Genomic DNA, 12,595 nt, shown 5'->3' on the forward strand with positions numbered 1-12,595 from the left:
ACAAAAGTGTCATAGTAATGTCAAATTGTTCTTAAAAGTTTCTAAAACCGTGTGTTCTGAATTTCTGGCCTGATCTCATCATGAATCCATTCTGGTCCACAGACCTCCCTTTGAGTAGCCTTCTGAAAAAGCAAAATAAGTTGATATACCCCATTGATTCTCACCAGTGGCTAAATATTCAAATCAACAGAGCTTAAAATTAATAGCAGTGCCCAACTAACCACTCTTCCCCTGGGAAATCCTCCCCTAGGAAATAAGAATAATTTTTTAAAAATCATGAACAAAAAATGGTTAAAATGGCATGTATTTTGATATCATAACTATTCAGTAGTTTTGGAACATTTTAGCCATTTGAACAGACTATAGGCATCCTCTCTGACCATTAAAATCAAAGTGCTAGATCACCTCCAAAAAATTATGTAATATCTTAACTGTAACCCACCCCAAGGGAACACATGTCTCCAATAGTCCAAAAAGGAAGAAAGGAATAAAAAGGAACAGAAGGATAAACATAAAGCATAAGGAGTAGTGCTAAGGTCTCTTTTAACTATAAGCATCAGCAGCATAGGAAAAGAAATAGAAGGTCTTGGAGCCACACACTCTGGGCTTTTCAATGTTGAGTTATTTTTAAATTACATCCAACCACCAAAGTAACTAAATGTTAACACTTTCTTTTTTCCTGCCTGAATTGTGTGCTTTGCGAAATATCTGGGTCACATTCATCACACGTATACAACAAGCATGGATAACTATCTAATTAGTGACAAGAAAGACTTAAGGTACTTACAGTTCTTTCAAGCGAGTCTGGGAAAAAGCATTTTCTTGGATAGACATTATAGCATTGTTGTTCAAATCTCTGAAATGAAGAGAAATGAAACATTCCCAGTCACCATTTCTACAGTTAAGTTATATAAACACTTTAAATGGTCATGAAAACCTCTGCTAATAGCAAAGATTATTTATATACTAATCAAAATGAATGATAAATACTCACAGATGCTCAAGGGACTCAAGACCAATGAATGCTTTCTTTGTAACTGACTTAATCTGATTTCCTTGTAAGATTCTGAAATACAAACAAACCTTTCTAATAAAGCTCTCCACTAAACAAAATTAAGTTCATTAAAATAAACATTTACAAAAAAAATAAACAAAAAATAAACATTTACCTATAAAAAGTGAAAATAAGCTTAACATGCATTTTTAAGAAAGTTGTGAATCTTTATTATCAACCAATGCAAAATACAGAATAAAGGCATCTATTAACATGTTGGTGCTCAATGAGGTACCTGTAAACAACTATCTGACCACAGATAACACTTGTGGTTTTCAATAATAAACTGGATCATATTCCCAGTTTCTCCCTTCTCAGCAAAAGATCATTCAGTCAAAGAAATTCAGGCAAGTGTGAAGCCTTGGAGACATTCTTAATGGGAGATCTAAAATCTCACTTGAGAGAATTCTCTTTTGCTAGTTAAATTACTCATAAATCTCACATGATTAAAAAGATCACTGGTTCAACTGTGGTTTCAGTGCATTTCTTTTACTTAAACTGAAATTTTAGTTCAGTTAAATAGCTTCTCTTTAAGTGACCTTAGGAATGCTCTTTCAGAGAAAGTGCCCCACCACACACATACACACACAAAAAGAGAGAGAAAGAGAAAAACAAACCAAAACACAAAAAACGTTAATAAACAACAAAGTTTCTTCCTTTAGTGGATGAGTGAGAAGGCTGACTTTCTAGTCATAGCAAATAGATACAATCCAATTACAACTGATTCTTGACCTTTGCAAACATACATAAATGTGAAAAATACATACAATTTAGTGAGACTTGTGAGTCCAGCAAACGCTTCACTAGCATCTTCTATGGCCCATGAAATTTCATTGTTTCTTAAGTTTCTACAAAAATGTCAAGGATAGACAGGTTATTTTAGTCAGCATGACCATCATACCATCAGGCATCATCCTGACATAGCAATGCTAATTTTGACTCTTATATTAAAGGTTATTTATGATAAACACTCAATTCCTCCTCTTAAAGAATACTGAGATAAGCATGTAAGCACTAATTCTCATAAGCTAAGAATTAAGCCAACCTTGATAAATACATTAAGCAACCCGCTAAGAGTATTAATCTTCCTAGTTAATAGCCTGTAACTGTGTGAGCATATTAGAAATTAGTCAAGGACCTACAAAAAGCAGGAGGAATTCAAGATGCAAGGCGTATGGCTTACCAATCTGATTTCAGACTGATGGGATTTGGGGTGACCCACACCTTCCCCTGAGACCTCAAACCTGACAAAAACTAATGTCATTAGAGAGCTTCACAGCTCAACAGCAATTAAACAGGACCCCTGGGAAGTAACAATGATATACCCATGTGCTAGAGTGATCACTCTGCTTTCTTTAAAAGAAAAAATAAGGGTCTTTTAAAAATTCATTCTTCCATTCTCAGAGGACATGCAACTGCACTGCACCTTGTCCTCATAGAAGAAATACCAGTTAAAGATATTTAGTCACTTTTGTTCCTCAAGTCATCTCAGAACAAAGCACAAAGCTTTTTGCTTTGTAAGACATATGTAAAGTTATGTGAATAACAGTAAGGACATAGATCACTCTTCCCATTTAGCTATGTCTCTACTTGAAGTGAAAACTACAAAAGATCACCTTATTTTACCAAAGAATAAACAACTGATGGCTCAACTCTGCAGGACTCCGCACTCCTCCGCAGAACTCACTCACCAAAGTGAGTAACAAGTGTATCTACTCTGGCAAGAGCACTGATCCAAAGCCAGAATATTTCACATCTGTTCCTAATTCTGCCTTAACTATCTTTGTAAAGTTAGTTATTACTGCTGCAATTACTTGCCTAAGCTTTAATACTAAAAGTAATAATCAGTGCTGTACTGAAAGAACCTGTCTGCCATCCCATGCACTGCCAAAAGGCTACAGCTGCTTCTAATATAAATTCCTAAAGAAATAAATTCCTGAGATTGCACTGATCTAATTTAACCTCTGATAATGTAGAAAAAAATAATCACTTTTAATTTTTCAAGGTCAACTCTAAAGGAGGACTATTTCATTAAGTTAAAAAAAAAAATCAAACACACACTTGTGCACCCATAGACACCTTCACAAAATCATCATGCTTTGTCACTGATGGTTAGGTCCCAAACTTCGGAACCTGCCTCTTTTCTAAGTCCATTTATCAACTAAACCTGATGACCAAAGAGTCCCCTATTCAAGAACCTTAACAATCTACAAATTCTACTAATTACTCTTACTTTATTATGCTCTAAGTTTGAGTTTACTGTATCTCATTAAAATACCTCTTCATTCTATTACATTCCATGATAAGGATAAAACATTCAACTTACAGAACCACAGAGTTGAAAATGCCTTTTGCAACTACCTAATCCTATGTCCATCCTTCACTGGACAAAAAGATAAAAAATTAACACCCAGGAAAAGTTAAGTGATTCTGTTTGTCTGGTAGTAAAGTAAAAAATCACACGAGCTTTAGTATAAAAAAGACCTGGGTTCTAATCCTGGCCCAAACATTTACAAGGGATGACTTTAAATAAATCATTTTAATCTCTCTGAACTTCAGTCCCCCAATATGGAAAAGAGCAGTAATATCCTAATACTCTGAAAGCCCTTGACCCATATCAGATCATTAATAAATGTTAGTTTTTTCTGTCCAAAATAATGCAGCAAATAACAGTAGCAGGTCTCCTGCCAGGGCTGTTCCCATAATACATCCTGCATTCTTCTGAATGAGAAGTGGTAGTTCTGGTATACTACTATTAGCAGACGGTCAGAAGAGTACAAAAATGTGTGTTCTTGACACTAGCAACTGCGTATTACTCCACAGTAAGAGATGCTCTGTTGTAGCATCTGAGTTAGTTAACTCAGAATTCAAGTACAAGCTGAAATCACTAAACATAAGTAAAATTTATGTATAGGGATAGAGATAAGCAAGACTGTCTTGCCCCAGAACACAGAAGAGAACTGCAAAATATTAACATACACAAATTTGTAGATTCATTAGTTATTTTGCTTCACTGCTTTAAAAAAAAGTCAGCAAAAAAACCCCCAAAAAGGACAGATGTACTTACAGTGTTTGTAGATTGGAAAGAAACCTAAATACACCGTCAGCAATGTGAGTGACTCTGTTGTCCCCTAAATTCAGTCTCTCCAGTAAGCTCAGACCCACAAAGGCAGATTCATCCAGACGGGTCAACTGGTTATAGGACAAATCACTAAAAACAGGAAATAAGGTAAACAAGTAAAAAATTCACTCTCTTTCAGTTCCACTTTCATATTCTTACTCTACTTACATGAAAAATTTAGGGCTTTCAAACTTCTAATAAAAAGGGATATTAGATCTCATTACTAGCCATGGGAATGACTTATTCAATCTGCTCTAGTCTCTCAGCCCCCACTGAAATGCCATCCCACACTCACAGTTCAGACAGTCTTTGGCAGAACTCCCACGCATCAGGGCTGATTCTTTCAACAGCATTCTGGCTCACGTAGAGCTGCTGTAACATTCGCAAGCCGTACAACCACCCCTTGTTCACTTCTGTAAGGTTATTATGCTCCAGTTCTCTGCAGAATTAGAGAAAGAAAGGAGGAAATATGTTTCAAACAAGGCACTGCAATGGGAGATTCCAAAATCTTCATTAAGTCTTAAACAGAGAGCCATACACTTTTGCTCAACCCAAGTGAACAAATTCTTTCCATAAATATGTTACTTTAGATTTAGTGCAAGAAAGTAGTGAGACTGTCTAAAATGTACCTGTAAAACAAACTCACCACAAGATATACTATACCTGGTTCTAGTTAAATTCTGATAATTTTCACCTACCAAACATTAAGGGAATACAAACACTTTAGATCAACTGTTTGGAAAAATGATAACAAAAACACTGGTTAGATAACAAAGCTTATAGTTTAACTTATTTCACATAAAAACTGAAGTACTCTGTTAGAATTAAAGTTACTATCTTAGCTGTTGAGCACTGAAAAGACCAGGACTCCTTTCCTAACAATCTCCTATTCTAGTTCACAGTACTTACAATTCTTCCATGTTATCCAAGCCAAAAAAAGCTCCATCCTTAAGTTTGCTAATTCCATTCCGTTGCATTTTCAAAGATCTTAAGGAGTCAAGCCCTTGGAATGTGAGACCCTCCACAACTTTAATCCTGTTTCTTTTAAGTTCCCTTTAAAAAAATTGTTTTACAGTCAGAAAACTGGTTTGCTGATTTTCCCTAATAATAATAAAAAGAAACAGACACTATAAGAAAAAACGATCTTCTTATACTCCATCTATTCAGTTACTCACAAGAACTGGAGGTGAGGTAGCTTGAAGATCTTGGGTGGAATCATGCTAATTCTGTTCCTGTTTAACTTCACCACTAATAAGGAACTTGACAAATTATCAAAGCAACCAGCCTCCAAGACGGTTATCCTATTATTACTCAAATTCCTAAAATGAGCAAGGTAACAACAAAAAAAATTTAATGAAACTAAATAAACATTCTACCACCAGAAAGCTGCCCCAAGTCTATGACTGAGTCCCAGTTCTACCACTTAGCAACTGTAAACAACTTTACAAATCATGTAACTGCTTTGCTTCTTCAACACAAAACAAGGGTAATACCTACTTCATTCAGGCTGAAACAGTGTGAACATGTTTTATAAACTGTAAAACATTAGCATATATACTAATTATCATCATCATCACACAGAGTAAGCTGCTATTTAACAGACCACTACCATTTATCTTTCACAAAACTGGTAGTAAAACACAATCCACAATTAAATCTCAAAAACTGCCCTGGACACTTAATATTTTCTGTAAATAGGGTACTCCTTCTTGAAGGGCAGGGGAAAAAAACAAAAAATCTAACCTAGGTTTGTTTCACATAAGCAAAATCACAATAAACAACAGACATATCTGGGAAGATAAGTATCAACGAATAACAAACATGCACTTCAAAGTAAATCTAATTTAAATTCTTATTTTACTTACAGATATTTAAGCTGCATTCGAGGAAATGAAGATGTCTTGATTTCTGATATTAGATTTGAGCTGAGATCTAAAGTCTCGAGAGCAGGGTAAAACTGGAACACTTCTGCATTTATTTCCGGGATTATATTATGAACTCTACAAAACAAAGATTACATTGAAGCTATTGCCAGGGATCCACCCTAGAGCACAAAAATAACTACGGTTAACAACAAGGGTCCCTAAAACAAAAATAAAAAAACTGTGTACTATTCACAATTTAAGTAAAAGACCTGACATCTTATTTACTTACAACGAGAGGAGAGTAATATTAGAAGTTGGTTCTCCAAAATACGGGATTTCTGTTAGTTCATTATAATTCATTTTCCTGGACAGGAGGAAAAACAGATTTAAAAATTTAGTGAGGGAAATGTTACCTCTTGAGTTCTAGTTTCTAGCTAATACATATTCTTTAGAATAGATGCCACATTTGGAAAAAAGCCTATGACTCAGAATTAGTCAGACTAAATGTATTCTACTGAGAAATTGGAAATTTTAATTAACAAGTTTTCATAGTACAGAACTATAATTTGATACCAACATTTGAAAGGTTAGGAAATATTTTGCAACACTATATATTTTTAATTCCCAGCAAGGTTCTTTTCAATAGTTATATAAGCTATTAAATACAGTTTTAAAATATACACACACAAACTTTTTTTAAGTTACTCAAAGTTAGGGAAAGCTGTTTGAGACCACAGACCTAACAGATTATCTCAGTTGTTTCAGTAGTAAATCTAATGCAACCCCATTTCACCAACCTGGTTTTCAATCACTGAGCAACCTCAACAATCTAGAATACAGAAAAGAAGCCAGGAGTAAAATGCCTCCAATCAACCAAATGAAGTAACTAAGTCCATGCAATATATAATAAAGCTCATGCACTTCCCATTGAGCATTTTCCTTTCCTCAGGGCCTACTCTTTCAGCTAATAAGCTTGTTAATTGTTCATTCAGCCCACAGCAGATTAGAGGTGGTCAATTTGAGGCAGGGAAGAAGAGAATGCAGAGACAATGAGAGCATGAAGTACCTTTTGTCACAAAGATATTCAAAAGAAAAATTCATCTGAGATTCTGGGGGTGTTTAGTACAGAGGTAAACAGTTGTGCCTCTGAAAATATCACAATGCAATAACTACATTAATAATATTTTAGAAAACACTCTCCAAAAACTACATAATAATACATTTCAGTACTAAAGGAAAAATGTTAGTGAAGTGGAATAATGAATTACATTAAACACACTCCAAATGATACCCAAAATATTGTATTTCATATAAATTTACTTCAGATATGACACTTCCATCTCAGACAAGTCAAAAGGTAAAAAATAAATAAATTTACACAACAGAGAGTTTTAAGGCTAAAACTCTGGCAAACACACACACACACACACACACACACACACACACAACCACCCCCACCCCACCCCCACCCCCCACTCTAAGAGGGAAGAAATCTTACTTCAGGGCCCTTGGAAGTAGAATAGTATTTCTATGCAGTTTACAACTTGAAATCATCAACTCAATGGCATAATACCCAAAGAGTTTGTGCTAGTAACAAAGCTAAACATAAGTTTAGATTTTAAACATATTTTAATCTAAAGTTTTATTTTCTTCAAATTTTTTTTTTTTTTTACATTTTTGGACTGAATTTCCTAATTCCTGAAATTCCTACTTCACCAAATCACCTCAAAGAACTTAATGTAAATTTAAGTAAATAAAAATAACTTACACTTCTTGTAATGTTTGAGACGCCAAGCTGATGTTCCAGTTAGACAACCGATTATGACTCAAATCCCTAAATGAAGGACAAAAGGCCATTTTTAGGTTAATGTTGGAAAGCACACTTCAAGGAAAGAAAAAACAGTGAAACTAAACTAGGAATCTAAAAAGCGCTATCAAACATGAATCTGAGTAGCACAGGTAAAAAAACATTTACAAAGGATGAATAAAAATTCATCTAGATTTCAAAATAGCTTTTTCAGTTTTATTGAGGGCTTTTTTAATTTTTGTTTTTACTCACTAGGAAATACATTCACGTGATTCAATAATCAAGAAGCATAAAAGGATGTACAGTAAAAAGTCTCCCACACTTTTCTCCAGTCATTCAACTTTCCTTCCCAACATCAACAAATGAAAATATATATATATATTTTTAAATATATTAATACCATTTCTTTTATAGCCTCTCAGATATACCAGAAAAATTGTATACAAATAGTAGAGTAATTTACACATTATTTTGCCTCTTGCTTTTTTCACTTAATAATACATCTTATAGATCATTTCAGTGATATGGTTTCTTCATCCCTTCTAGTGATTATACTTTTTATTATAACGCACTATATTCTATATACTTTTGAAAGAAATACACACTTTTTAAAGTAATAAGAAGTAATATATACTTCTAAGGTAATATACACTTCACATAATATATATTACAATATGCTATATATTATACTTTAACTATAGATAAACTTAAAGATGGACTGGATTTCACAAGTCAAAACAGTGAGTTTCTATTTTAGAATTAAGGTTGACCACATCCCTGATAGAGATGTAGTCTTCCTTAAAAAAAAAAAAAAAAGGAATCTAGCTTCAGAGAAGGGAAATTCACCTCACTCCAAGTTACCTTAATGATGATGACAGTAGTGGCAGCAACAGCTAATATCCATTAAGTGCCACACACTCTTCTATGCACTTTATACATATTAACTGTCTGAGCCCATACAACCACCTTATGAGGCAAATACTTTTACAAGCCTCACTTTCCCAGCACAGAAACAGATGGAGAAATTAATAATTTGGCAATCCAAGGTCACACAGCTAATAAGTGAGGAAGTTGTAATCTTGAAATTCAATCTCACTTCTTGTGTTCTTCAAATTCCATCTCACTTCTATCAGATCAGCAGAGATTTCACTGATATTTAGTCATGAGTCTAAATATTTAAATAGGCTTAAAAATTCACCTTGATGCTTTCTGGCATCTTTTCAAGGCTGAGATGGAATCCAGCCCACACAAGCTGTCTGCCCAAGAGATGTATTATACATTACAATATGGCTAGCAATGGGGACACACTAGAGACACATTACAGATCACTTTATCTCACTGTGCCACCATGGGCAGCTGACAGATGCATGCAGTTTGAACGATGTCTCTATCACAGCAGAACAATTTGTTCTCAGCTAGATTCCTGTCTGTGCATCTGTAAAACCTAGCCACTTTCATGTAAGAGCCTAATTTACACCATAATGTAACTAAGGCTAGAGCCAACCATCACTTTTTCACATAGTTCTAAAACCTTTTTCATACAGTTCTAAAATCTATATTCTAAGGTATGTGGCACCAGATATCAGCTCAAGGACACTCATGAATGGAGGGACGTGCTGGAAAATGTTAAGAAATAAAAATATGAATTCACTCCACATAAAAATCTTATATGCACTTTCTTTAATTTTAACTGGAGAATAATTACTTCACAATATTGTGGTGGTTTTTGCCATACATCGACATGAATCAGCCACAGGTACACATGTGTCCCCCCATCCTGAACCCCTCTTCCACCTCTCTCCCCGGCCTATCCCTCTGGGTTGTCCTAGAGCGTTGGCTTTGGGTTCCCTGCTTCACACATCAAATTTGCACTGCTTATCTCTTTTATATATGATAATATACATGTTTCAAAGCTATTGTCTCAAATCATCCCATCCTAGCCTTCTCCCACAGAGTTTGTTTTTTACATCTGTGTGTCTCTTGCTGCCCTTATGCAGACACTTTCATCCAATTCACACCTGCTACTGAACAGTAAACACAGAATTTCATATTAATACAAGCAAAAAGATATTTATTTATTGTGGTGCTTCAACTGAAGGAGAAATCCAACTGTTTTAATTTAAGTTAGATACTCTGTATTCTGCTTTAAGGTGGCTGGTCTGGCCAACAGAGAGCTAGCATCATCTGTGTAGAAGGCTAGCACAGTAGGATTTCATTCCATATCTCATGCTTTCTGGAAATTAGGGTTTTTTCCTTTTACAGATTAAGGGCTTTCATTTTAATCAGTGCCTCTAATGCCTTTCCAAACCCTAATCTCCTTGACAGTATAACTTTTGGCTGTATGATCCCCTACAGTTCTCTCATGGATATTAATGATGACCAGACAATCAGTTTTAAAGAAAACCATTATTAAAGAAATCTAAAGCAATCAAATGAAACTCAACTCATATACAGTATAAACCACTAGGTATTCAGTATCAGCAAAAACTGTCCAGTGTCTCTACTGGAGTAAAGAATAATTTTCTCTGTATGTCTGAAGAACCTCTAAGGATTTTCAGTGGAATGCAAAAGATACCTGAAAAACTCTGGAGCCTCTCTACAGACTAACACTGTCTTAAGAATATATGCCTCATAGAACCCCATAAAATGAGGCTCTCTGGACTTTTCTGCAACACATCTACATAGTACAAATTAAAAAATACAGCAAACTGAAATTCACTCCCCTAAGGAGTACTATCATATAAAGCAATTAGTATAAATCATATAGCTGCTCTATCAAAATACCAGGTGTAGAACTACAATTATATGGATTGATCTGATCATCAGATATTTATGCACAAGCATTTGCTGAACCATATGCCAGGCACTGTGCAAGTGCTAGGGTTACAACCACTGTCAACCTTAGTAATCTTTTTGTCTTTTTCAAAAGCAGCATTTATAGTACTCTGTGGAGTCACTTCAAAAGAGTAAACACGAATTCAACATCAACTCAGCTACTACCCTTCATGGAAAAGGCGTAAATTAACTTTTTATATCTTAATTTCACTTTGGCATTTAACGTTACACGGGCATATGAAGGGGCTTCCTAGATGGCAATAGTGGCAAAGAACCCGCCGGCCAATGCAAGAGACGTAAGTAGATGCGGGTTTGATCCCTGAGCTGGGAAGATCCCCTGGAGAACATGGCAACCCACTCCAGTATTCTTGCCTGGACAATCCCTGGACAAAGGAGCCTGGTGGGCTATACTCTATGGGGTTGCAAAGGGTCGGACATGAGTGAAGCAACTTAGAACACCAACAGGCATATGGAGGCGTGCACGCACACATACATACACACACACACACACACACACACACACTTGCTTTCCATAAGCATGCCTTCCTTTTTTTTTAAAGTACTCCAAAAAGCCCAAAGAAGACAAATTTGAAGACTTCAAATATCAGATGTAAAACCCTTAAGATTAACAATTTGAATAATTTTCAAAATTAAGGTCTCTCTCACTATTCTTGCCAATGGCCAGTCATTAATTTCATTTTAGTTCAGTAAAACTAATGCTAGTTTGTTTTTTAGTGAAAGTCCTGAAATGGAGAACTGTCTTTTGAAGATTTTCCCCTTGAAGTATCCTTAAAATGCACTTAAATAGGTGAAGCAATTTAATGCTTCATAAACATAACCTAAAGGGTCTAGCTTTCGAACAGTCAATAATCTTTATTTTTTAACAGCACTAATATCTGAATATTTATTGATATGATATTTGGAGAATAAAGACCTGAGCAAAGGCCTTAGCTCAGTGTTATACTCAGCTCTTACTCATGCTCATCTACAGGGATGCAGCTGTAATAAAAGATGAATTATTTAAGTTCTTGATATCATGTGGAGCCAGAGGTGCCATTAATGCAGCCATTTAGCATCATCACGGTGTAAATAATTTATAGGATGTGCAGAGCAATCACAACAGTTTGAGGAGAATCAAGTTCTGCAAGCTAATTGCAAAGAAGTCCCGTAGCACTGGAGACACTGGAGTTTTCTTCTGTCCAGTCATGTACATTTTTGAGCCATCATCAATAATTTTTGTTTTTCAGAATATGTAGCACTAATAGTTCTGAACTGTGAACTTCAACAATAACAGAATTTGTGATGAAGGAGCTCTTTGCAAAAGTTGTAAGATAGTAACAATATCTATTAAGTCCAACAGTTTGGGTATGACAATGCTTTATGTATTTATCCGGTATAATTCACCCTTTCTTCTGTGAATGGAAATCCCTGTGTTGCTAATTAGAGTGTATCCAGCATAATTTACTTTTAAAAATAATACTCAGGATTATCATTTTGGTGAATTATAGCACTATGATTTAACAGGCTGATGTTTAATCAGTCTTAAGGGCTCTTGGAGTACACTAAAGACAAAGATTCCAAAACAACTCAAAATGCTGTCTGCTTTTAGTTTTACTTTTCCTTTACCACTAACAGCTGTATACAAAAGCTATTTCGTCTTGGAACTGTCAGTCTTCATGTCTCTAACAGTACTCCTTGCATTTTTTTCTAATTTGTTGCTTCTTATCATCTATCATAGGCTAGAAAACCCAGTGCCTGTTAGAACTGTCCGAAATAGGAGTAAATGAAGACAGATGTGTGTGAGGGTATGATAAGCTCCTTTACAAATAAGTGCTTCCTGGAAGCACTTTTGCTTTTCCGTTGAACTAGTCAATCCTAAATGAAATCAACCTTGAACATTCGTTGGAAGGATT

The 12,595-nt window shown here is 35.1% G+C and overlaps 1 protein-coding gene across 7 annotated transcripts in view; it reads right to left on the minus strand.

Annotated features, from left to right (window-relative positions):
- LRIG2 (leucine rich repeats and immunoglobulin like domains 2) overlaps window positions 1-12,595 on the minus strand; it is a 61,108-nt gene that overhangs the window by 18,394 nt on the left and 30,119 nt on the right. For 5 of the 7 annotated variants that reach the window (XM_043876241.1, XM_043876242.1, XM_043876247.1 and 2 more), the window contains 10 exons: window positions 7,809-7,874; window positions 6,330-6,404; window positions 6,041-6,175; window positions 5,351-5,494; window positions 5,085-5,228; window positions 4,471-4,614; window positions 4,122-4,265; window positions 1,822-1,902; window positions 995-1,066; window positions 788-856 (listed from right to left, as the gene is read on the minus strand). In XM_043876241.1, the coding sequence (XP_043732176.1) occupies window positions 788-856; window positions 995-1,066; window positions 1,822-1,902; window positions 4,122-4,265; window positions 4,471-4,614; window positions 5,085-5,228; window positions 5,351-5,494; window positions 6,041-6,175; window positions 6,330-6,404; window positions 7,809-7,874 (1,074 nt within the window). Of the gene's footprint in view, window positions 1-787; window positions 857-994; window positions 1,067-1,821; window positions 1,903-4,121; window positions 4,266-4,470; window positions 4,615-5,084; window positions 5,229-5,350; window positions 5,495-6,040; window positions 6,176-6,329; window positions 6,405-7,106; window positions 7,187-7,808; window positions 7,875-12,595 lie in introns of all 7 variants that reach the window. The other 2 variants (XM_043876243.1, XM_043876244.1) reach the window with 1 other exon arrangement.

The sequence above is a fragment of the Cervus elaphus genome, chromosome 20, assembly GCF_910594005.1.
Source record: "Cervus elaphus chromosome 20, mCerEla1.1, whole genome shotgun sequence".
Taxonomy (NCBI): Eukaryota; Metazoa; Chordata; class Mammalia; order Artiodactyla; family Cervidae; genus Cervus; species Cervus elaphus.